Here is a 27,991-nt window from a genome sequence, read left to right as displayed (position 1 = left end):
TCAGGAACATGTTGGTAAGGTTGATACCTTCCCTGCAGATAATGGAGTAGTGGTATGCCACATAACCAGATAGGATTGTTGCCACTTTTCATCAAATCTTGCATCTGAGACAATAGTCTTGATGTTACAGCTCTGGTAAAATACATAAATATAAAACTATTATGGTTTGAAGTTCTTAAGTACTATCAATTAAACACAAAGAGAAACTAACAATTGAACATAAAGAAATTTAGTGCTCAGAGCAGAGCATTTATTATGTTTGAAGAATTTAGTTATAATTTGAGCTTGATGAATGATCTAGACACTCGGCTATCATGAAAGAATTAAAATGTTATTTTGATTTTATTGTTCATTCTTAATGACAATTTAATACATAGTATTTCTTATTATATATATATATAAGTCTAGAGATTTGCACAATGATACTTATATAAGATGGTATTATACGAAGATGTTGTTATTAAATCGTGTTGACAAATATTTCGGCTTAACAAATAGCCTTCTTTAGTGTCAATTATTTTAACAATATTTGTCAACACGATTTAATAACAACATCTTCGTATAATACCATCTTATATAAGTATCGTGCAAATCTCTAGACTTATATAATTTTTTCCTTATCTGTACAGTATCATCTATTTTAGACGATCCGGTACATAGAAAATTTGCTGGTTGGTCCTTTTTATAGACTTCTATATATATATATTCAGTATACGATTCCATTGCAATTGCATATGTAAGAAGTATTCCCATTCAGAATTTTCTTAAAAATAAGCTCTTGATAAAATTGATGTTAATTACTTTGAAACATCTATGCAGTAGTATGAAGATCCTGCTTCCTTTACACCGATATTTATGGCTTAAATTTTTTCCATTTAGCAGGGAAGTAGGAAGGGCTATGGGACACCTGTGCTGTACAAGAGGACTTAATTAATGTCCTTGATATTTTTTCAACATACATTTTTTAAGAAATTGACCTTACACAAACATTTACAAAATTAGAAACAAATGAATTGATACTGACAGAATAGCAATATGATATACCCTTATCATCTGCCTGCTTTTGCAGATTGGACAAAAATATTAAAACCATCGTACATTTTTTATTAAAATGAAAAAAAGAAATTTCATAAAATGTAAAAAACACATACTTGTAAATTTCCGGTGGAGGAAAACATTTCTTGAAGTCTTCAAATTCTGGACATGATTTTTTATTTTTGTCCAGTTTTGGTAATAAGGTTTTAAAAAGGAATGTGATCTCTGTTGGGCTTAGATTAATCTTATATTTGTCTTTAAGATGTATAACTATCAGTCCAATATAAAGCTGAGATTTTTTGTTGTCTTTGCTTTCTTGCAACCACTTCACTGTTGAAATCAAATACTTCTCAAGATACTGAAAAAAATCAATATATGTTTTTTTTAACAACAAAAGATTAGTGCATGGCTAATTAACATCAATTACTAATAGGTAAAAAAAAACTATGCAAAACTTTAATACTGTATTTAAGCTTATATAGTCTGCATTTTCTCTCTCCAAAATTAACATTGCTAGGAAGGGGTGCCGATTATAATATGCAATTTTAATTCAATACAAGTACATGTACTAACTGATAACAGTCAAAATTAAATGCTTCATTTCATATTACTTGTTTCTTTTCATAGCATTGCATAACATAAACTGGACTCTGCTTGTATTTACTGGAAAGAAAAAAGTATATAAATCAGTCGTTAACTAGTTTATGCATTTCAATGTATAAAATACAAAACATAATCGGTTTTATGTTCCATGTTGGTGTTTCATACTGACGCATGTGTTTTGTTTTAGCTGAAGATCATTCAAACATTAATGTAATGGATATATTTAAAAGTATTTAACTAAAGAACGGAAATGTTTTAGTTTCAAAGTCGTATTCTAGTAATAACTAAGAAGTATGGATTTTCCGCACACTCTCGCCGTAATTATTTTTCGATTTACACATGCTATACAGTGCTACACACAGCCCTCAAATTGAAAATTTGTATACAACTACTGTTGAGATAAAAACAACATAAAACTCAAGTGGCTGTCAGCATTCATTTAGTAATGACATTTATCACATTTGTAATGTTATCAGTAAAATTAACATAACACAGGTGCTAGAGTGATAATTTCTGCATCCTTTGTGATTGTAGTGTGTATACATGACTGGATGGTATTGTTTTTAAAACATTAAATATAATTTCAGATGTATTATAATACACATTATATAATTCATAAAAAATTAAATCATTTCATGACTCTTCATCTTTAAGAGATGAAAAAATTCAACAAACAATAACTGCATAATAATGTGTATAATTAATATGCAAAGTTTAACAGCAAAATACAGTTTTATAATTGAACATACATATTTTTCACATCTGTATGGCATTTGCATTTTCAAGGTTTATCTTTTCAGTTATTAAGTATTAAACTACTGTAAAACCAAAAAAAAGGGGGGGATGAAAAATAAAAATAATAAAATATCATTTAAATTGTACAAATGATTAAAATATCCATATGAATACAAGGATTCACAATTACCTGTAATTCATTTAAAAAAGTACACTAAGGCTAAAACAGAATCCCCTTCCTTTGATAAATCAGGACAAATGCAATTGTTCATATTAGAAACAATATTCTTATTCCTAGCTGACCAGTTTTTGCAGTAAATGGTAAATTCTTTGTGCTTAGCGGAGAAGCAGCAGATACTTATCCCTTTTTTCTTGATTAACAATGAGAACTACCTCCCATTATTTGAATCAAAGTGTAAAGACACTAAATCCCAGGATTAAGATTTCAGTATATATGTATATATAAATGTAACAAAAATACAATTTACAAGTTTTTCAAAAAGTACAAATGAAGCAAAATCAGCATGTGCAATGAGTATAACATTTGTCATTATATAAAGGAAACACTCTTGATAATGCATCGTTTAATGTCTCAATTCTTTTTGGGAGTTGATGTCCTGTTTTGAACTTTTTTGCGTCTTCCTTTTTGTGGTGTTTCATTCTGCTTCCGTTTTGACGCTTTTTTCTTTCTTGTTTGTTTGGCCAAATTTTTTTCCAACAAAACATTTGATGGAACTATTATCATACTATTTATATCTTCAACATGAGCTTCTTCTCCAAAATCGAATTCAATTTCACCAGAAACTGATTTTTTAAGACAACCGTCAGCTAAAAAATTAGGAAGTCTAGTATCAGCAGTTCCTGCGGTCATTAAATATTTAATATAGCAGATCACGTTTAAAGACAACCTTGTTATCACAGAAGATGCTGGTAGCCACAATTTTGGATTCCTATTTTGGTTGTTGTCTTTGATGGTTGGAACTTTAATAGTAATTTGCCTTACTTCCTCAAACGATAGTTCAGAGTAGTTATAAGCCTTGGGACAGTACAAAATCTTCATTAATTCTACATACAAATTAGAGTCAAATTCAACTTCAATTTTATTGTTGTTGTGCTGTACTTTGACTAAGTTTTCTCGCAAGTTTTGGTTTTTCATAATAGTCTGTAAGATAGCTGAATGTGATATCCCATAAAATTTTGGGAGAAAGTCATTTCCACCAAGTGACAAAAAAATGGACATTTTGATTCCAATGTAAGGGTCATTCCAGGCCTGTTCAAGAATCTGGAGGATTTCTGTTATATTGTATACATCCATTACAGATCCAGGTTTTTGTAAAACAATATGCACAGGATGAAGATATTTTCCATCAACTGATCGTGGCCACATATATGAAAGTGTAAACATGTGAATTGTGATTGCATCAATGTCGCCTGATGATAGAAAACTTACACAAGACTTGCCAGGTTTTAAATCTGGAAGGTATTGGAGGAGCCAATCTACTTGCGCCATCTCTGCTTCCCCTTTGCACTGTTTTATATCTTCTAATGTATGAATTGATGATTCTCCCAAAAGACTAAAGTTATACTGAATAGGGCTTGTATATATTTCGCATTGGCATTCTTCCGAAATACAGTTACACTGTGACAAATGGAGCTCACTATCAAAATCAACGACTATATTTCTCTGGAACTTCAGGTCTGCTGCATTACTTGCCAAATATGTACTTATCAAACGTTTACCCTCAGTTGTTGTTATAATTGTTGTCTTGTCAAATTTTGTTGCGCTCAGAATTTCTTCTTTCGTTTTCAAATGTGAAATTGGATAGGTTTGTGTCTTCTGCCTTTGGGATCTTGTTGCAGCTTTAAACTCATCTGGTGTAAAGGTATATTTTTCCTCACACACTACTAAACGTTGGAGTGAAGGAGCGATATTTAAAATCTTGTTGATAATGGATTTTTCAACATATTCTAAGTAGAGTTTCCCATCTACAGAGCGTGTCTTAAACTTTACACCAGCAAACTCGACGGTTGCATGAGTTGCTGCTGAAAACAATGAACTAGGTAAAGCAGTTTGTCCAAGTAGTAGAAAATTACTCAGGTCAGCATTATGTTCACTGGAGGTCTTGTTAATTATAGATAAGCTGTGTTTTATTTCATCAAGTAAGGCTTTTTGAATTCCAGTTGACTTCTGAACTTTGGGTTTTGAACAATCAGAATTCATAAATGCCTGGCACGCATTCATTTCTGAACTTAAACTATCTACTATTTTATGTTGTCGGGTTACTGTCTTTTTGCGTTTACTTTCTTTGACATCCCTTTCACTTTTGATCAGTGATTCTTGCTTTGTACCAGTCCTTCTGATAGTAACACCTTTCGTAACCTTCAGTTTTTTCAACAGTTCTTTAGGACCTTCAATTGTCAAAACATCTGGGATATCACACTTCTGGTATCCAAACAATTCAAAGGATGCAATATATTTTGTTATCAAGTACTTTCCTGCTTCATATGTAGCTGAATCAAGCATTGTCTCGGGCAAAATATTTGTTGGCATTGAATAAACATTTACAACTTTAATGTCCTCGTCTGTTGATAGGGCATTCTGTCGAAGGATCAAACGTGCAATTCTAAGGATATAGTTAATGTCAGTTTGGTTTAATGAAAGACCAAGTAAATTGTTCCGCTTATGAGCACTACTTATTTCATCCCTAGTCTCATTAAAACTTTTTGTACTATTGCTTGCATCATGGGCTTCATTTAAAGAGTCTATTAAAGCCATTCTTGGCACAACAGATGACATTGTTGCTCCAGATCTAAAACTCTTTAGAACATCTTTGTGGTCTAGTTCTCTCTGGGTGTCCAAACCAAAACTGTATGGACTTTTCTGATGTGTTGTTGTGAACAAAGCAGCCTTCACATTTTGATAAAATTTACCAGATTTGTAATGTTCGTGTAATAGATTAACTGCATAGGCTGCATATGACGTAGAACCGTTAAGAAATGCAAAAGGTAAAGACATCTTAACTGCTGCTAACATTAGAGAATATCCTTCTGTACCACCAAGTCGCTCAGCAAATGATAATGCACTTATCTCTTCACTGTGATTCAACATTTCAGTATGTAGCATAAATGTAGCATTTTGTGACTTTCCATATTCTAAAAAATTCTCAAATCGATCATTCCATTTCATACAGTTAGCATTCTCATTCTGCAAATCATCTTTCATGGCATTTTGTTCTTCAAGCTGTAAGGTTTTCAAAAATTTTGTAACAAAAGCAACCCTCAGAGCAATGGATAAACGTCTTACGTATTTGGATGCCATGTTGATGTGCTCGGCTGATATGAGTTTTTTCCAGTCATTGAATTCCTCATCTCTCATATATTTTAATATTTCTATAATACCTGCATTCCTGTAAGCAGTACAAAAGTTTGTTATCTTTGATTTACGCAAATGTAGTATTGGAAATTCGGGAAGAAAATTTTGATATTTTTTGGATGAAGACAAGAGTTTTAGCAAATTACTGCCTATTTTGTTGTCAGGAGCAAACAGAATTTTCAAACCACCATGTGCAGCATCATTGGAATTAACCTTTGTCATTATGTCATCAAGTACCTCCCTAAGTTTCTGTATATCGTCATCTCTGCCTGTTGCAGGGGGTGGGTGTCTTGTCAACATCGGAGGTGATTGATGTTGCCTAAATCCAAATCTCCCTGCAACCAGGTCATGGTTAATTGTTGAACTTCTGCTTGTTACCACTTCATCTGTACTTTGTACATTTTCATCTTCATTTTCTGACTCAACAGACTCTTGTGTATTAGCATCGGTGGATTGATCCAAAGGTTTAAAATAAGAGTCCAAATTGTCTAATTCTGTGTCAGATGTTATTTTGATCTCAACATCTTCAAAAATGTTCTGCAAGTAGATTTCTTCTTCAATATCTATCTCTTCTGCTGTTGATGCCTCTTCACTATTCTCATCTTCACTTAAACATACTTCATAATCAATTGTTTTGTCTTCGTCATTTTCAGATGATGAACAGTCACTACCTTCAGAATCTGTTTCTTGCACTAATTCTTCATGAATCTGAAACAAAATGTTGACTGTTTAATATGTATCTTTTTTTTAACAACTGTTGTCTTATGATTGTTTGTAATAAACTACCATTTCACCCTTTCAAAGCCTCTTTCTTATCTTCCTAGGAAAAAGCAATCAATAAATCTTTTAAATAATTTTTTTAAACAAAAACAATATTGATACATTGTACTTTAAGTATTTTTTTCTGGTAAAAAATAATTGTTGTGTATGCATTTTCTTTAATATAGAAATGACATGCCACCAGTTGATGATGTGTGTAATACAAAAAAATCATGCAAATGCAATGCATTTAACAAACATAACATATTGTTGTCCAAATATATATTTTTTTAAGATATAACACAATCGTCTTGAAGGCAGTTTTTTCCCCAAAGTTTTCTTATGTAGCATGAAATTACCTCAATATCCCCAATATCCTCCGATTGAATATCCAATGCTGCAAAAGATCTCTCTAATGTATCATTTTCACAAACTTTTCTTTCCAAACCACCTAGCTGTAGAAATTCATCGTCATCTAAAATTTAGAGTTAAAATGAAAACTATTAAATTCTATTTTTTTAATTGGTTTACTGTATTTATTTAGCTTAAACAGGCAGAATGATAAAGACAAAAGGGAAATTTGGAATCACTGGAAATAAAAAGAGGCCATTAGAAATAAGTAAATGTAGCATGTGCCCATGGGACACGGATGGTTGCCCAGCTTGGATTTAATGTAGTAAAGGGGCATAACTCCAGAACGGTAAAAGTGATGACACCCAAATTCAACTTGATCTGAGTTTTGTGGTAATAAGCATTGTGTGTATAAGTTTCATAACATTTTGTTGAGGCAAACTGAAGTTAAAGAACGGAAACCAATTATAAATGGGCGGACAGGGTAAACTTTAATGCCACCTCTGCTACAGTGGAGCCATTTAAATACTTGCAGGGATTTTTACTGTTTCATTCCATTTGAATAAGTACTACTATAAACAACTTCATGCTCTTTAGCATGAATGAGTTAATCATTGTACATTCATGTTTGCTTGAGCATTGATGAGTAGAATTAATAGCAGTGACCATGTTGGCCTAAATTACAGAATATATACCAAGTGATCCATGTGTTATGGAACCATGTTCACGTCAGTGGTGTGAAGCTAGTATTGTTTTGTGATGAAATGTATTACCTTTCTTTGAATTGCTAGACAGAAACTTTTTTTATGATTTGTCATTTTGGGTTTTTCCATACGTAGAAAGTGCTGTCTTTTTTAAAAAATTGTTTTAATTTTACATCATAATATTTTATGAGACATGGCTTTGAAATATTCCAGCATTAGCTGATTCTTTTCAAGTACACTTCAACCATTCCTTAAAATGGGATTGAGATTGCAAATCTACAAGTTATTTTGAAATGTATACTAACTAACCTTCAGCAATCTGTTTCCAAACATCAAATAATGTCCATGTCATCATATTTCTGAATCGTGTAAAACAGCTTTCTTCCTCTGGTAGCAGTGATAGAATTCTATGGTTAAAATCTTCTTTTGTGAGTATTTGGTCAATTTTGCATGGACAACAGTTAGATTGGTCACAGATATTTTGATCATGCCATTTTTCTTCTATCTCAAGTGAATTTATAGGTACACCTTTTATAGTTATAGGCAGTGTGCATAGCTGCATTGATCTATTTTCACCCGGATTGGGGTCTGAATGATACTTCAGCCGTACTAAGTTGTCCATCATTACAACTATCAAACACTCCTGTAAAGATACCAGATTGTTTCTCATTCCAGCCAATGTTTGGTATTTCATGGGGTACCTCCTGATATAGGTATTGTAGTTGCATATGTCATCTGCAGCTTTCTGTTTTAATTTCTTTTCTGCAGAATTCAGGCTTAGAGTAGCACCACTACTTGATGAAATGCTGAACACAGTACCAACTGATTGGTAATTCATGGCAAGTTCTTGTGTATTAAGATCTTGTAAAACTCCACAGTAGTTTCTATTAGTAAGATTCAAGAGTGTATCATATATACTATAAAGCTTCAAAAGTTTTGTCTTTACAAAATTTTCTAATTCAGATGACCTGTCTAAGCTTTTCTGGTTGACAAAAGATTCAAGTAATAATTGTACTGACAATGGTACATCAAGTGACCATTCTTGTAACAAATTGAAATTTTTCCAATGCAATGGAGCTGATGGTTTATTATCACTTATGTGACATTCTTCACATTGTGGAATATTTTCAGGAATATCAACATCTGGTTTTGTTGCCAGATCAGGTAGTCTGTAAGCAAATATAATGCTCTCTGGAAGACCTGTTTGTTGGAACTCCTCTAAGAATTTAAAGCGAGCTATTTTGCCATTATCTGCTAGGAAAGAGGCAAACGTGCCTGGTTGTAATAAAATAATTAAACCACATTTAAGGTCATGCTTTCGGTTTAAGTGCAGCTGAATAGTTTGAATCAGTTCTTCATTATTCAAACAGTGCTCATTTTTCAACTCAGCAAAGACATGACAGGAGAATTCGTGTTTACATTTGTTGATACAATTTGACACAACAACTTTCTCAATCTCATTTTCAAATAAATCTGTAAGCTCAAACTCTACTTTCTTGACAATGTGAACTTTTTCAGAATATAACTGAATTTCTTCATTTTCAGAAGCAGTGTTCTGTCTTTTTTGTCTTGATTTTATAGTTCTTTTTGATGTCCGACTTATAGATTTTGTTATCTCTTTGACCGCATCTATGTTTTGAAGAAAGTTATATTTTGCTGCAAGTTGTTCCTCAAACTCTGCATATTCAGCTTCTTCAAATTCAAGTAAAAAATGGTTTTCAAAGAGACAAATTTTAATCCACTCATTTTTAGTAAAATCAGATTTATATTGTTTATGAAGTGAAGATATTTTATCTTCATCTATTGATATTTCATTGTAAACAACATCCTGTAATTTTGAATAACTAAAATTTTTCGAAGCTATGACTTTGTACAAGTCTTGTGTATTTTGTAAGCAGAATTCATCTCGTTTTGGAGTAAGCTTACTCTGTATTTGAAGTACAATCTCACTGCATATCTGAAGCTGGTCACAGTGGTTAAAGATGTATCGAAGGAAAGATGTAACATTGATAAATGGTTCACTTTCTTTTTCCAAAACGCCAAACTTGTGTCCCTTAAATTCTTTCAAAATATTGAATCGCTTGATTTCTTTAATATGATCTGTAATATTATGATGTTGTCTAAGGAATTGGAGAATGTCTTTAAGAGATATCCAGGTAAAATTGTTCTCGGAAAAAAGCTTTGTTGATAATTCCCGGAGCAAAGGGACATTTTCAAACATGTTTTACCCAAGACTATCAGTTCTAAAACAATAGAAATATTGTCAATTTCTAAATTGAAAACCAAAATTTATGTTAAGCAGTTTAAACATGCACAGTCTACTTAATTTAAAGTTTAAAACATAAAATAATATAAATTATCTATAATTATATCATACTTTTCAGTCAATTCATAAGAAATAAATTTTGATCCGCAATAGAATAGTCATGGTATATTCAGGCATTTTTTCTTAAATTTTATAATTAATTATATAAATTTCATTTTTTTTCAACATGTGCGTAAAATTAATAATCTTGAAAATACTTACTTTTCAACTTTCTCTCTAAATTTTTCATAAAGTGAAATCTCCATCTTTGACAAGACCGGTAGTGTTTACATTGTTGGGAGTCATATTACACACACCATGCATGCCATTTGGTACATAGTAAAACTTTTAACAGATAATAATTGAAAACAATAATATATCTAATTGAAAGTGACAAGTATTTAGATAATACTAGCTAATCTGACATTTAATACAAGATCAAGGAGCGCTCCAGAATAGCGACAGATAGAGGGCTGTGTGGTAGACTGTATACAAACTTTGGGTTAATATGAAATACAATTTTCCCAATTGTTTATACATGATTATGACTTATTTTAACAATCGTATACTGTTCTAGAATCATTTACAAGAAGTTTGAACTTGAACTTTCTAAAGGAAAGCAGGTTTTTCCATGAAAACACCGCAAACTATCAAACACAACTTGAAATTACCAGTTTCATAAGACATTTTCAAGCAGTTACAATAACATTTTTTCCTGAATTCTCGTGGCAAAAAGGGGAGTGCAGATAATATACCAGTGTAAACTTTACAAGCCTGAATATGGTAAATAAAAACTAGAGGCTCTCAAGAGCCTGTGCTCTCACCTGTATTTACTGATGCTTTTGAAATCATGTAAAATAAGGTTAAAATCTTAATTAATAGTATTAGATATTAGATATTATAATGATATCTAAGATAATAACAAAAAACTAAAATTTCTGTAAAATTACTAACTCAGGGGCAGCAACCCAACAACGGGTTGTCGGATTCGTCTGAAAATTTCAGGGCAGATAAATCTAAATCTGATGAACATTTTTGCCATCTGTCAGATTTGCTCTCAATGCTTTAGTTTCAGAGATATTAACCAAAAACTGCATTTTACCCCTATATTCTATTTTTAACCAAGTCCACCATGATGGTTGGAAGGCGGGGTCATCGGACAAATTTTTTAAACTATATACCCTAATAATGATTATAGCCAAGTATGGTTAAATTTGTATCAGTAGTTTCAGAGAAGAAGATTTTTGTAAAAGATTACAAAAATTTAAGAAAAATTGTTAAAAATTGACTATAAAGGGCAATAACTCCTAAACGGGTCGTATGACAATTTTGGTCATGGCGACTTATTTGTAGATCTTACTTTGCTGAACATTATTGCTGTTTACAGTTTATCTCTATCTATAATAATATTCAAGATAATAACCAGTAAACAGCTGCGCCATGAGCGCATGATACGCCCGTCGTCTTGTGTGTGAATTTTTATGCAATAAGCATAAATAGTTTCTGACATACGGCGTGACATGCGAAAACCCCCTTTTTTTTTTTTACAAAAAACTCAATATCTCTAAAATAAAATTTTGAATCAAAACCAAAAAGTATACAGATCTTTAGATTAATATAACTAAGAAGTGTGTAAAATTTTAAGCAATAATCATAAATCGTTTTTGAGATACGGCGCGACATGTGAACACACCCCTTTTAAAAAAAATAAACAGCTGCGCCATGAGCGCATGATACGCTCGTCGTCTTGTGTGTGAATTTTTATGCAATAAGCATAAATAATTTCTGACATACGGCGCGACATGTGAAAACACCCCTTTTAAAAAAAAAAAATCAATATCTCAAAAATAAAATTTTGAATCAAAACCAAAAAGTATACAGATCTTTAGATTAATATAACTAAGAAGTGTGTAAAATTTTAAGCAATAATCATAAATCATTTTTGAGATATGGCGCGACATGTGAAAAACCCCTCCCCCTTTTTAACAAAATACTCAATAACTCAAAAATAAAATTTTGAATCATCACCAAAAAGTATACAGATCTTAAGATTAATATAACTAAGAAGTGTGTAAAGTTTAAAGCAACAATCATAAATTGTTTTTGAGATACGGCGCGACATGTGAAAAAAAAACACACACCTGTTTTAGTTAAAAAGTCCCGTAACTCAAAAAGTTTTAATCTTATTTTCACCAAAAAGTATACAGATCGTTTGACCATCATAAGAAACAACTATGTTAAGTTTCATGAAATTTGGATAAGTCATTCTCAAGTTACGGTGCGACATGTTTAAGCCGGACAGACAGACAGACAGACAGACGGACAGACGGACAGATGGACAGACAGACGGACGGACGCCGGACATTTGTATAACATAATACGTCCTGTCAAAAATTTGACGGGCGTATAAAAAATCAATATCTCAAAAAAAAAATTTTGAATCAAAACCAAAAAGTATACAGATCTTTAGATTAATATAACTAAGAAGTGTGTAAAATTTTAAGCAATAATCATAAATCATTTTTGAGATATGGCGCGACATGTGAAAAACCCCTCCCCCTTTTTTTACAAAATACTCAATAACTCAAAAATAAAATTTTGAATCATCACCAAAAAGTATACAGATCTTAAGGTTAATATAACTAAGAAGTGTGTAAAGTTTTAAGCAATAATCATAAACTGTTTTTGAGATACGGCGCGACATGTGAAAAACCCCTCCCCCTTTTTTAACAAAATACTCAATAACTCAAAAATAAAATTTTGAATCATCACCAAAAAGTATACAGATCTTAAGATTAATATAACTAAGAAGTGTGTAAAGTTTTAAGCAATAATCATAAATTGTTTTTGAGATACGGCGCGACATGTGAAAAAAAACACACACCTGTTTTAGTTACTAAGTCCCGTAACTCAAAAAGTTTTTTAATCTTATTTTCACCAAAAAGTATACAGATTGTTTGACCATCATAAGAAACAACTATATTAAGTTTCATGAAATTTGGATAAGTCATTCTCAAGTTACGGTGCGACATGTTTACGCCGGACAGACAGACAGACAGACGGACAGACGGACAAACAGACGGACAGTCGGACAGACAGACGCCGGACATTTGTATAACATAATACGTCCCGTCAAAAATTTGACGGGCGTATAAAAACTGCAAAATTTCCTTAAAATTACCAATTCAGAGGCAGCAACCCAACAACAGGTTGTCAGATTTGTCTGAAAATTTCTGGACAGATAGATCTTGACCTGATAATCAGTTTTACCCGATGTCAGATTTACTCTAAATGCTTTGGTTTCTGAGATATAAGCCAAATCTACATTTTACCCCTATGTTCTATTTTTAGCCATGGCCGCCATCTTGTTTGGTTGGTGGGGGTCATCGGACACATTTTTAAAACTAGATACCCTAATGATGATTGTGGCCAAGTTTGGTTAAATTTGGCCCAATGGTTTCAGAGGAGAAGATTTTTGTAAAAAGCTAACGACGACAGATGATGACAACGGACGACGGACGCCAAGTGATGAGAAAAGCTCACTTGGCCCTTCGGGCCAGGTGAGCTAAAAAAAGAGCATAACTCTAGAACGGTAAAAGTGACGCCACCCAAATTCAAACTTGACCTGTGTTTTGTGTTAATAAGCACTGTGTAGGAGTTTCATAACATTTGGTTGAAGCAAACTGAAGTAAGAGAACGGAAACCAATTTTGGGACGTACAGACGGACAAGGATAAAGCTTAATGCCCCCTCCCCTACGGCTGGGGCATAAAAAATGTCCATGGAACACAGATACCCTCTTGAAAATATACAAATTCAGCAATTTTTCCATTTAAAAAGGGTGATCATTTGAAAATGGTGAAAGTGATACCACCAAAATTTGAACTCGATCTGTTCGGTGTAATAAGCATTTTTTTAAGTTTAATTACATTTGGTTGAGGCAAAGACAAGTCAGAGTGTGGAAACGACAAATTCTGCATTTTTTCCATTTTTAAAGGGAACAGTGAAAGTGAAGTCATCAAAATTCAAACTTGATCTGTGTTCAGTGGTAATAAGCATTTCCTTACCACAAATTACTTAAAACCTTTACTAAATTCTTCAATAGATATAAAGATTTGGTTGTACCTTTGGAAAACTTATTTCAAACAGGATAGCACATCCAAATTTTTTTACAGAGATGTTGTTTACAGAAACAGGAAATTTAGATACGATCTGGGTAAACTTATCGATCCCTTAAATAAACTTCTTCTAAAAGGTTACCAATTCAACACTGTAGTTAGATCTTTGAATATTGTTTTTATTGTTATTAATATTGATTTTGTTATAAGTAAATTGAAATCAAACTAAATATTATTTTTATATACATATGCACATTCATGGCTCTACAATCTGTTGATACCTGTATGTTGGCATTGCACAAGGTCATGTTTTTTCTCTGACTGTTAATGATGTCTTTACACTAAATCTATTGGATGTTGGATGTCCTGATTGATATATTAGACTTAGATGCATGATTTTTTTTATTAGTTGTTATTGGCTTTTTGAACTAGTTGTCAGTGCACTGCCTGTAACCAAGTACAGCAGAAAGTGATTTTCCCCCAGATCAGAGTACTGATTTTCCCCGATTGATAACTGATTTTTCTCAATTTTCCTTTGTAGAGAACATCAAAAGGGTAATTATATATGAATTAAAGAGAATCTGTGTATACAATTATTCAACCTTCCTTTTCATTCATACATTCTTATCATTGACCTCCAATGTGCAATATGGATTGTGATGACCAATCCTAAAAATAGAAACTTTTCTGAAGCAAGGAAGTCATGGTAAGTGATTTTTTTTTGTATTATCTAAATGGGTTTTGCCCATTGACTAAGGCAGTATGTTGACCTATAGTTGTTAATTTCTGTGTCATTTGGTATCATGTGGAGAGTTGTTTCATTGGCAATCATACCACATCTTCTGAATTATATGTTGTATATAAAAGGATAAGGTTCACTTTGTGCCAAATATGGTCCCATGTCAGGAGCCTCTGGCCTTTGTAAGTCTTGTATGATTTTTAATTTTAGTTCATTTATATCTTTTGGAGTTTAGTTTGATGTTCATTTTCACTGAACTAGTACACATTTTTGTTTATGGGCCAGCTGAAGCCCGCCTCCGGGCGTGGGATTTTCTCGCTGTGTTGAAGACCCATTGGTGGTCTTCGGCTATTTTCTGCTCTTTGGTTAGGTTTTTGTCTCTTTGACACATTTCCTATTTCCATTCTCAATTTTATTGAATTTCAAATTTATCATAAATTGTCAAAATAACCATTATTTGGTTCTTGAATGGGTCTTTTTGAAAGCCTCACTACTAAGTGAAACTAATATGTTCATAAGAGTAAATTATAGGCTTCAAAGTTGACTCTTTTTGGATATATTGTCAAAATACAATGATTTTGTGCATTTTTCAGACCTAAAAGCTTGATGAAACACTTGGCCGCAACCTACAATCAAAAATGTTTTGTAACCAAAGATGACAAGGGTGATCTTGAATCCCTAGACACAAAAATTTTCTGGATCAGGGGTGATGACTAAAGTTAATCATGCTAAAACTGTTAAAAATCATTGAGAAATCTGACCCAAACTGATGTTATAACACAAATAATGCATACTTTTACATTAAATTGTATATTGTGTTTATATCATTATAATATTGTATGTACTTTATATGTTATTATCATTTTGAGGACTCTAAGGAAGATTAGTTATAACTAATGGGAATATCCTCTTGAAATAAAGATTATTTATTATATACTTAGTAGTAAATACAGATAAATTGTATGTGTAATACAATCATTGGCAAGCGTGCTGTATCAGCCACCCATGATGATATCGATATCAGCACGGTTGCAAAGGCTTTATCACACCTTTAATCTGTATGACGTCACGTCATCGATTGCAGTCAGTGTTGCAAAGGCTTTATCAAACCCCTTATCTGAATGAAGTCATGTCAAACCTATAATCTGTATGACGTCATTTCAAACCTCCTTGCCTGTATGACGTCATGTCACATAAAAAACATCTACGTGAGGTATATAATAAAGTGTATATGATATGGCATTTTCATTATCACACATCGTATCAACCCTCAACCAATATAATCCCTCGAGCAGAGCTCTTGGGATTATATTGGTGTCTCGGGTTGATACGGATGTGATATTGAAAAAGCCATATGATATTCTCTATTTATTTATCTATTTATCCCTGAGGGGTAATTTCTTCGTCATTTATAATATGATGTGCCAAAAGAAAGATACTCTGTATCACTATTTATATCGAAACTACTTCTATGTGAAATTTGTGGTATTTTGTATAAGAGCAGACAACAGCTGAAGGCCACCAATGGGTCTTCAATGCAGCGAGAAAATCCCGCAACCAGAGGTGGTCCTCAGTTGGCCCCTAAATGAAATTGTGTGCTAGTTCAGTGAAAATGGACGTCACACTAAACTCCAAAACATATAAATGAACTAAAATTAAATAAAATGCTTCGCTGGGGCGCAGCTTGATACGACCGCAGAGGTCGAACCCTGAACAGTTGGGGCAAGTATGGACACAACATTCAAGCTTGATACAGCTCTGAATTTGGATTGTTATTAAATATTTGACACAGCATAGGTTTCTGACACAGAAAGAATGTGGTCTAAGAATTTGAATTTTTTTAATTTACCTATTATGGTCCAATGTCCAAAATCAAAATACATGGTTAGATTCAGCATATCAAAGAACCCCATATATTCAATTTTTGTTAAAATCAAACAAAGTTTAATTTTGGACCCCAACTTGGACAAACTTGAAAACTGGGCCCATAATCAAAAATCTAAACACATGTTTAGATTCAGCATATCAAAGAACCCCAAGAATTCAATTTTTGCTAAAATCAAACTAAGTTTAATTTTGGACCCTTTGGACCTTAATGTAGACCAATTTAAAAAACGGGACTTAAAATTAAAAATCTAAATACACGGTTAGATTTGGAATATCAAAGAACCCCAATAATTCAATTTTTGATGAAATCAAACAAAGTTTAATTTTGGACCCTTTTGACCTCAATATGAACCAATTTGATAGCGGGCCCACAAATAAAAAATCTAAATTCATGGTTAGATTCAGCATATCAAAGAACCCCATATATTCAATTTTTGTTGAAATCAAAAAAAGTTTAATTTTGGACCCCAACTTGGACAAACTTGAAAACTGGGCCCATAATCAAAAATCTAAACACATGTTTAGATTCAGCATATCAAAGAACCCCAAGAATTCAATTTTTGCTAAAATCAAACTAAGTTTAATTTTGGACCCTTTGGACCTTAATGTAGACCAATTTAAAAAACGGGACCTAAAATTAAAAATCTAAATACACGGTTAGATTTGGAATATCAAAGAACCCCAATAATTCAATTTTTGATGAAATCAAACAAAGTTTAATTTTGGACCCTTTTGACCTCAATATGAACCAATTTGATAGGGGGGCCCACAAATAAAAAAATCTAAATACATGGTTAGATTCAGCATATCAAAGAACCTAATATATTCAATTTTTGTGGAAATCAAACAAATTTTAATTTTGGACCCCAATTTGGACCAACTTGAAAACTGGGCCCATAATCAAAAATCTAAATACATGTTTAGATTCAGCATATCAAAGAACCCCATATATTCAATTTTTGTTGAAATCAAACAAAGTTTAAATACTGGACCCTATCTTGGACCAACTTGAAAACTGGGCCCATAATCAAAAATCTAAACACATGTTTAGATTCAGCATATCAAAGAACCCCAAGAATTCAATTTTTGTTAAAATCAAACTAAGCTTAATTTTGGACCCTTTGGACCTTAATGTAGACCAAATTAAAAAACAGGACCCAAAATTAAAAATCTAAATACACGGTTAGATTTGGAATATCAAAGAACCCCAATAATTCAATTTTAGATGAAATCAAACAAAGTTTAATTTTGGACCCTTTTGACCTCAATATGAACCAATTTGATAACGGGGTCCACAAATAAAAAATCTAAATACATGGTTAGATTCAGCATATCAAAGAACCCCATATATTCAATTTTTGTTGAAATCAAACAAAGTTTAATTTTGGACCCCAATTTGGACTAACTTGAAAACTGGGCCAAAAATCAAAAATCTAAATACATGTTTAGATTCAGCATATCAAAGAACCTCATATATTCAATTTTTGCTAAAATCAAACAAAGTTTAATTTCGGACCCTTTGGACCTTAATGTAGACCAATTTGAAAACTGGACCCAAAATTAAAAATCTAAATACACTGTTAGATTCGGCATAACAAATAAATAAATGTGATCAAAGATTTTACAAATCTAATGCGCCATACTGTGCAATTAAAGATTACTTCTTGAAATTTTTCAATATTTGAAATTTGAAAAAAAAAAAATATTTGAAGAATAATTTCCCTCAAGATATAGTCATAATCTCAATTCAAATTTCCAATGGAGTTGGCAACCATAATTACCCATTTAAATTTACCATAGTGCTAACTTAATCTATTTTATAATAGAATTAAAAATATAGTGTCAAATCTTTCATATGGATTTTTTTGTAAAAAAAAAAGATGCAACATTTGCAGATATTTTTACTGGTCTTCCTTTATAAATATGCATTTCTTTAAACATAATTTAAAAGCAGTGTAAGGGAAGTAACTAAAACGTTGTATTTGGATTACCTCCCTTACACTGTTTTAAATTATCTTTATTGTTCATTAACCATTACTTTATATATAATTTAAAAGCAGTGTAAGGGAGATAATTTCAATGATGTATTTGATTTATCTCCCTTACACTGCTTTAAATTATGTTTTGTACTAAAGTATTTGTCCATTAACCAGGACAACATTGTTTTTCCCCCTTTTTTGCCCCTAATTCCTAAACGGTTTGAGCCATAACCCCCCAATGCAAATCCTTACCATCCCTTTGTGGTATGGAAACTTGTAGTATAATTTCAGAGAGATCCATACACCGTTGCACAGTTATTGTCTGGAAACTAGAAAATGCTTATTTTTGGCCCCTAATTCCTTAACTGTTGGTACCATAACCCCCAAAATCAATCCCAACCTTCCTTTTGTGGTATTTAACCTTATGGTCAAATTTCAAAAAGATCCATTCACTTAAACTAAAGTTAGAGTGCGAAAACCAATGTGTATTCGGACGACGGCGCCGGACGACGACGACGCCGGACGACGACGACGACGACGCCAACGTCATACCAATATACGACCACAAAATTTTTTTGCGGTCGTATAAAAACATACTTGACTAACAAAGGTCAGAGGCTCCTGACTTGGGACAGGCGCAAAAATGTGGCGGGGTTAAACATGTTTTGCGAGATCTCAACCCTCCCCTATACCTCTAGCCAATATAGAATAAAGAAACACATAGCAATACGCACAGTAAAACTCAGTTTAAAAGAAGTCTGAGTCCGATGTCAGAATAGGTAACAAAAGAAACTAAGCAAAATGACAATGATACATAAATGAACAATGGACTACTAGCAGTTACTGACATGCCAGCTCCAGACCTCAATTAAACTGATTGAAAGATTATGTCTTCATATGAAAATCAAGTACAATCCCTCCCGTTAGGACTTGATTAAAAATATATCAAAATCTTAAGGCCAAGTTTTACCCTTCGTGAACTGACTCCTTTCATAATGTTTGGTAGAGGCAGAGTAAGTTAGAGTCTAGAAACATCAAATCCAGCAATTTTACCTTTTTTAAAGACATTTATAAAGGGACATAACTGGAGAACAGTCAAAGTGATGACATCAAAATTCGAAATTGATTTGTTTTTTGTGATAATAGCATTGTGTTTTAGTTTTATAACATTTGGTTGAGGAAAACTAGTTATAGAAGGGGAACCAAAACATGACTTAGGGACATACTCACTGATGGACACACAGACGAACGTACAAACAAGGGTAAACCTTTATGCCCCTTGCCTAGCAGCTAGAGCATAAAATTAAATAACAAGGTAGAACTGGTTTTAGTGAACTAAAATGTTTGTCTCCCACTCCATTTAAAGTCACAACTAACACATTTTAGTACTGGGAAGGTATTGTTGTGGAAAATAAGTATATATATTGTACATGGGTGGAAAAAGTGCCAGAAGGAAGAGCCACTTCTTCGCCCCACACGCCGGTAGTGTGAGCCCTGCTATATCTATATAACATGTTACCGTTCTAAACTATAAATCAAAAAGCGAAAGCGCAGGAAAAGGTATTTGCTGTAACCTAAAATAACTTTCTTTATGAAATCAAGCAAAAACATACTTTTTACTTGATTTTGAAACAACTTAAGAATGAAAAATGTATGCACTCTTTTCTAAGTCAGTCAACAGTGTGCAACCAATGCCAAAAATAGGAAATGCTTATATAAAATGTCACTTTATTACTTTAGACTGATAAGAGTGCTAAGAAATTTTCACAGTACCTGTTGGGAAACATGATTCTCAAAATCATCAACATTGGACCAGAGTTTCTCAAGATTCACATAATACTCTCTCAGTCCATCATAAATTCTTCTAACTTGTCTTATAATCTCCTCTCCTTGAACATCTGTGACATTCTTTAATTCAGGCAGGAAGGCTTTCATTACAATGCATAGCTCTTCCCTCAAAGTCTTCTGATACTCACTATTCCCTCGCCAGGTTTTAAATTGTTTGTATCTTTTTAAAAGAAATTCAGGAACCACACTTTTGTCCTCCTTCTCCAAATGCCCTCGGACAATTCCATCATATATGTGGTAAGTTTCTAAAACAAGATAAAATCAGATGCTGACAACATCAGATGCTTGTTTTGATTATTAATTTAGCTTAGATATGACCAAGATCAAATTCAACTCAAAGATATCTGAAAATTAATACTGATACTGTTTATTCAGAAACTTGTGCCTGCATTTATTATTGGTATTGTTAAACAATGGACAAAAATGTGAGTTTATTATTGATACATACAATTAATGCTCTCATGGAATTAAATGTGAGTTTTTTATTTTTGCAAAACCTATTCTGTCAAAATTATCACTATGATAAACCTTTGCAAAAATATCTGAATTTACAGTAATCCTCTTTAATTAGATCTTATAAACACTGTGGGTACCCATAGTTTTTTCACAACATATATACAGGTACTTCTTCCGTCATTCTATGGAAAACCTACAAATCAATTTTGTTCATGTCACTAAAATTTTTCATAGCTGACCATTCATTCTTTTTTAGGTAATGGTAAACATTTTGTCAGTATATACTTCCAAATGGCATTACTAAAGCTAAACAAGAGTGCACATACTATAACACATGTAACAATGTTTTACTGGTGTTTAAATTTCATGTTTAAATTCTTCAAGATCGAGGTCTTTGTAAAATTATCACGTATTCAACTCCAATCTTAATTGACTAGGATTTTCAAGTTTTCTGCCAAGGGTCAGTGGTTCTCTCCTGGCACTCTGATTTTTCCTCCACCAAAAAAACTGAGCATAACAATATAACAAATAGTGCTGAAATTGGCATCAAACAACAACAATCGATTAGTCATTAAATTTTATCACATCAATGATCCATGACATTGAGTAAATTCTAAATAAAACCTAAAAGAATTAATAACCAACATTAATTTTCCTGAAAGAAATCTATCAAAATTCAACCTGCAATATGTTGGGATAATTCATGCAAATAAAAGATATCGCATCAGATCTGATACCAGTCAATTTGAGACATAAATTATTGGGGCAAATTTTCTCATAGAATCTATGTCATTCAAATACTTTATTAATCAGCAAATTTATGTGAATTAAGTTTTTTATCCTACTTTTGATGAGATTCATTACATTCTCTGTGTAATGTTTTAGCTTTGGCTTATCTTATTTTTCTACTTCATTATAATACCTTTTTTCTCCAACATGTTGTGGCTCAGTTGTCTTTGATTTAATGTTTTCTCTCCATGATTAAGAACAAATTCTTGAATTTCTTTTCCACTCACTATAACACAGTAGTTGTATGACAATGTAGAAAAGTGTGATCTATTAGGAACACTAATTATTCCTTCATATTCAGCAAATCCATCACCAAGCTCCCTGTTAAAATATTTACTTAAAATGCTGAATTGGAGGGTAACATTTACAATAATCACTACATTCATTGCTTTCCTTTATATCTTTTATGGTAAGTTTTTTTTTTTCTTCTTTTAATTTCAAAACTCTTAAGAAATGTCAAATAAATATATTTGCAATAACACTGATCATAACCTTGAATCACATATTTTTAACAATTGAAAAATTCTACTGATAAATGATAAACAGGTATACAGTGAGCAAATGATACCTCTATCTCCACATACTTATTCTTTTATTTCGGAGGGTATCAATTTTAAGGTTTGAAGACAACTTGTATTTTTGTGAACTCAATTTCATGGTTTTGTAAAAGTATACATATAAGCATTTTTGGGAAATTTATACTTCACTAAATATTTAAATCTAAATTGGTGGTTCATCTATACCCACAAAATCAACGAAAACATGTATCCAACAAATAATAATGAATCAATGGTATTTCAAATTTCAACATGATATTGAAAGAATTAAAAACAGCCAAGTTAGGGAGGGATGCAACATTTATGTGTAACTAAGACTGTTATAAAATATCATGGGATAAGTTGATAGTCAACACGACTCACTGAAAATACATAAAATGTAATCCTATAACTCAAGAAAAAAATTTGGAGAACCATTAAGCTAAAAAGTAACAAGCATTCTGAGAGTATTACATGGCAATATATAGTCCCCTACCGGTTAAAAATTAATTGTACTAGAACAATATGCTAACTTGATCTATATTATCAATAGATATAAACAATTCACCAAAGTTTCTTGCAAATTGGTGAAAATGTTTTTGAGTTATTGTCCGAAAACTAGAAAATCCCCCTTTTTTAATGAATAAAACCCACAACTCGGAAACTTAAAATCTAAAATTTATAAAAAACGAAAGGAAGCTCACATTAATAATTATAAACAATTCACCAAAGTTTCATGCAAATTGGTTAAAGCGTTTTTGAGATATTATCCAACATGTTGACGATGGACGGAACAGACGGGCGGATGGACGGACAACGGTATACCATAATACGTCCCGTAAACGGGCGTATAAAAATATAATTTGCATCCATTTATCTTATAAACTGAAGAAAACTTTTTAGAAAATCATCTAAGATGAAATCATTGGGAAGGTTTTTCCATACAGCTAACCAGATATAGTTTTCCAATAACAAAAGCATACTTTGTCTTAAAGCTTTTGTGATATTCACCAAAAAACACATTGCTGAACACTAGCTGAATTTTAAATGTTACTTTCATCAACCTCCAAAAATTAAAACAAGATTGCACATGTTGTTCTGTCACACAACTTATAATTCAAAGTATTGGAAAACAGACATTAGGTAACAGAGAGAGATCCTTTAAGTGCATACTCATTACAATTTATCACAGTCAAGCTGCTGACCAAATATGAAGTAGTTCTATTCAGTCGTAATGGAGAAATGTCTTAAAAAATTTCTTTAGTTCTTTCAACATTTAAAGTAAAAGAATGTGTCCGAGGACACAAATGCCTCCACTCAAGCTTTCCAATTTTCCAAGTTAAAAAGGGGCATAACTCTAGAACGGTAACTGACTCACAACCCAAATTCGAACCCTGTCTGCATGTTGTGGTTCTTAGCATTGTGTTTGAGTTTCATAACAAACTTAAGATAGAGTGCGGAAACAAAAATGAGATGGATGGACGAACAGAAAGACAGACAGAAGGTCAAGGGTAACACTTAATGAAAATTCAAAGTACTGTCAATACAGAAAGTTTTGCGATGTTTTTTTATAATTGTAAAAATTGTGTTGGGAAAGGTTTTGAAAAAATTCATTTTTTTACAGTTAACAGAAGATGCAAAGTGATTAAAACAGCTCAATGACCTACTGGTGTATTTGTCCATGTTAACTCATGCCAATTTTCTGCTTAAACAAATGCTAGCAAATAGCAAATACAGAGAAAAGGAGGTTGTATTAAAGTCGTATATCCTCAGAATCAACATTTTTATGTAATATTAGGCCAATTTTCCAGTGTTCTCAATACAGTAACATTAATGTCCCGAGTTAAAACCCTATGAAGTCATTGAAGTCACATTTTTAGTAAATAAATATGGAATTTTTATAAGCTTGTTTGTTTGTTTCCCTTCACATAAAGCCCTTCGATCCCAAAGAATTGCAGTCTTTGTCCTACTAGAAAAGAAACGATTCATATTGGCTTCAATTAATATTGATTTTATCATGGGTTGGCCCTTTATGCTAATATCGTACACCTCGCTGTTGCTTGTGGTAAAATATTTAGCATAAAGGGCCAACCCATGGTTAAATCACAATAAATTCAAGCCCCAATGAATTATTTTTTAAATAACAGTGCAAGCAACGTACCTTTTAAACTTCAATTTTTGTTCAGCTTTATTTTGAGATATTCCTTCAATTTTTATTATAACAGTGTCTTCCCTAGAATCACTGAGTAAAGAAGGTGCTACAATAACATGAAAACAATAATCCCTCTGCACTTGATTTTTGTTAGCATTTCTTTGTAGGTCTTCTGGTTTTCTTTCTGCATTACTGAAATGTCAAGGAGGCATGTATCTTATAAATGACATTGGAAGTGTACACATTTTTGCTATTTTGATATACCTTTTTTTTTAAAGTTAAGCATGTTTTAATTCGTAATATATCTTTATATGACTGTTATGTAAATTATAAATCGATTCATGTTTTTAGTTTTTCATTTTGTATAACATATTTACATTTGTTAACCATGTAAATCAATCTGTATTTCCGCACTTACTTTTTTAAGCTGAGAAGATAAAATGTTGAAAGTTATCTAGCAACAATTTGATTAGAGAGACAAAACCAGTAATATCAAAATTTAATTTGGGTCCTCAAATGCTAAAAAATTATTATATTGAGACTCACTATTGGTTGATCACTTATTAACCAACTTGCAAAAGTCACCTTTGTTGGACTTTCCAAGACCTCAAAATGACCCACTATGAAAAATGACAGTATTCTTTCCCTTCAGAATATAAATGAAATGGATTTTGATTTTCTATGTGACTTTCATTGTATCCTTTCAATCATTTCCATAGAAATGGGAAAAATTCTCTGTGTTTATTTATTATTGTTGTGTTTATTTATTATTGTTGTTGTTGTTGTTAAGATTTTCTACAGTTAGTCACCTTCTTGAATTCTGATGTCCTGATGTGTTCTGTAGTGCGTTCCCATGCTGTCAAAAAAGAATTGAAGAAAATATTGAAAAAATAATGTAATTTGTTTTCTTTTTTTAATATTCAAACACATTGCAATATCATCAAGGAAAACACATGCATTTTTATTTGAGGGAAAAAGGGGGAGGGGGGAATTATTTCAAAATACCAAGTGTTGTCAGCCAATTGAATTGATGCTATCCTTAATTACTCATGGATATGAGATGTACTAATGCTAATAAACTGAACAAATATTAGCAATTTGTTAGTAGGCAAAAAAAACCAAACTTGTAGCTCAGTCCTAACTTTAAAAAATAAAAAAGAAGGAAATACTGGTACATAAAAAATCAGTAATTTTCGCTCTGATTGGAAAAAAGATTTTCCTTTAAGGTGTCCAAAAATCGTCTGAGTCTAATTAGCACTGTTTGTAACAGCCTTTTTATGATTGTGAATTTAGAAATAATTCATGTTGGACATTTACACATGGCCTGGGCCGTGATATTCGAATTTTATCCTGAGCGTAACGAATATCAAGGCCCAGGCCATGTGTAAATGTCCAACAAATCTATGACTTCCATGAATTATTTCGATTCTAATAGGACAAATACGGTAATTTAAAAACTGAAGCGAAGGTAAGATTGCCGTGTGTATGGCTGTTCTATTTTACCCCCTGTAAAATAAAAGCTACAAATTTCAAATAAATCTAAGTCTTACATGAATTATTTCTTAAATAAGCACTAGAAAAAATTCTTAACCCAAACATTTTTTTTTTCGTTGGCTACTATTTACTGTCAAATCCAGAGTTGGCCTGTCGTAACTAAGGAGTGAGCCGCTATGTTGACTTGCTGAATCCACAAATGTGCAAATAATGCAATGGAATAGAAAATGAAACGACACCTACCTCAAAACTCCATTTTAATGCAATATTATCCTAATTAATGGCGTATACGTAACGGAAAACCTTCCCTTTAGAGAGTTTTCATTCGTATGACGTCATGTTATGACATGACGTGAATGCGCCAAGATTATTCATGAAATTTCAGGGAATTTTATTTTATTTTGATTTTATACATTTTAAGCTCTTGTGCATTAATTCTTTTTGTTATGCATTATAATAGGAATAACAGTTCTGTAGTTTCTTTTTCAATTTCAATTTGAACATAACGAAATCGACATAGTGTTTGCACATAGGTTAGGATACATGTGGATTTACGTGGGAGGTAAATAGTAATAGCCACCAATATGCACATCTTTGAGTCTGCACTAAGTATAGATATATCGAGAATTTTATCACAGTGTTGTTTACAAAGCGAAAGAAGCACGTCATTTTAGAATGATAATAAACAAATGCCTGGCTTATATAACTGATGGTAATAACTAGTGTGCTTGCATTTCGGTTGATGAAATGTAACCATAAACATGATATACAAATGTCCATGACAGTTTCTCACTCAAAAACATTTGAACAACTGTTCAAAAAACTTTATGATGAGATCGATGAAAACATTTTTTTTTTTTAAATCTGACCTACTGAACCTGGTTTTTTTTTGTGGGGCATGTAATAGGATACTCATCTATTTTTTTAATTTTTGCCTCAGTGGTGTTCGTTTTTTAGCAACAGCTTAAAAGTTAGACACACATACTTCCTTAAACCTTAACTTTAACCTACAATTGTAGGTGGGCCATAAACGTCAGTTTATCAAGTAACAGTAACTGTTTGATTAACTTTTTGACAGCTAGTATCAAACATCTGAATTGGGTAGCTGTATTTATCATGATGATATATAGTCAGTTAAACATATGTTTATATATCTTTTAGCTATGAGTTTAAAAAGGTATTTCAAAAGGGGATTTATTTCTGAAATGCCCTTAAATTTATGGTTTCAGCTTGAGCCCAACCTGATAAATATATTTATGCACTGAGTCACTATCATGGGAGAAATTCTATTTACAGCCATGCCTGGGACACAATATAGTCCTACAGTGAACTATAGTTGCTAACTTCCACATCATTTGGTCTCTGGTGGAAAGTTGTCTCATTGGCAATCATTCCACATCTTCTTATTTTCATACTATATTACAAGACTCCGAGGGCATGATTACTTCTGTTCTTAGTAATTAAGTAATTTTAGCATTTGATAGGTCAAAACTTCCACGATATTACCTCTTTCCCACATAATTCACATAATCCCTTCTACTAGAAAAACCACTTGCACTGTCTGTGACAAAAATATCTTCTTCAATCTCTACAAAAAAGTACATATAAGCCCTGGTTTTTAGGTCTTAATAAATGTTTTGAATCGTTTTTGTGGTGGTTTGATTTGTTTCTTTCATTTTTTTTCTTTAACAAGCACAGTTGTGTTCAGGCCAGGTTTCTTGATCGAACCCTTTCAAATATGATGACTGATGATATGGATCAGGTGAGCTAAAAAGTAATAAAAAGGCAAAATTTTCACATATTTTACCTTATTGTATTCATCATGATTCTTTTCATCTGACATATCACCAAATGTTCCAGTTTCTGAACAACCTGACACCTGCTGCCCACCTTGCCTCGACAGTTCTTTCCTAGCTTTTCTGTCCTTTTTTTTCTGTCTTTTCAAATCTGTGCAACCTGGACCATGAGATTTCTTAGGATTTTTATTCCTGCTACCTGTATCCCTTTCAGCATTGTTATTTGTATCATCATCTGTAGAAGAATCGCTTGTGTCTACACTGTCATTCTCTTTTGAAACACTGGAGTCTGTGCTAGTTGTAATTCCCATGTAATTGTCTCCCGTAGCAAAT

The 27,991-nt window shown here is 32.3% G+C and overlaps 1 protein-coding gene across 1 annotated transcript; it reads right to left on the bottom strand.

The window, feature by feature from the left end:
• Nucleotides 1-27,991, bottom strand: LOC127723359 (uncharacterized). The gene is made up of 7 exons (XM_052229963.1): nucleotides 27,670-27,991; nucleotides 25,178-25,224; nucleotides 24,378-24,560; nucleotides 21,814-22,001; nucleotides 20,361-20,680; nucleotides 1,367-1,393; nucleotides 1-132 (listed from the first exon to the last, which is right to left on the bottom strand). The coding sequence occupies exons 1-7, from the start codon at nucleotides 27,967-27,969 to the stop codon at nucleotides 1-3; spliced, it is 1,197 nt and encodes a 398-aa protein (XP_052085923.1). The 5' UTR covers nucleotides 27,970-27,991.

Source organism: Mytilus californianus, unplaced genomic scaffold (assembly GCF_021869535.1).
Source record: "Mytilus californianus isolate M0D057914Y unplaced genomic scaffold, xbMytCali1.0.p SCAF_1, whole genome shotgun sequence".
NCBI lineage: Eukaryota > Metazoa > Mollusca > Bivalvia > Mytilida > Mytilidae > Mytilus > Mytilus californianus.
The sequence above is the reverse complement of the archived record's forward strand: the minus strand, read 5'-3'. Positions and strand labels throughout refer to the sequence as shown.

Bases quoted from the DNA above. Each gene is read 5' to 3' on its own strand.
- LOC127723359 (XM_052229963.1), bottom strand. From the start codon at position 27,969: ATGGGAATTACAACTAGCACAGACTCCAGTGTTTCAAAAGAGAATGAC. The intron at 20,681-21,813 runs GTATTATAATGA...ATCTTGTTTTAG, and splicing joins CAACATGTTGGAGAAAAAAG to AAACTTACCACATATATGAT. The intron at 1,394-20,360 runs GTACTGTGAAAA...GATTTTTTTCAG, and splicing joins AGAATCATGTTTCCCAACAG to TATCTTGAGAAGTATTTGAT.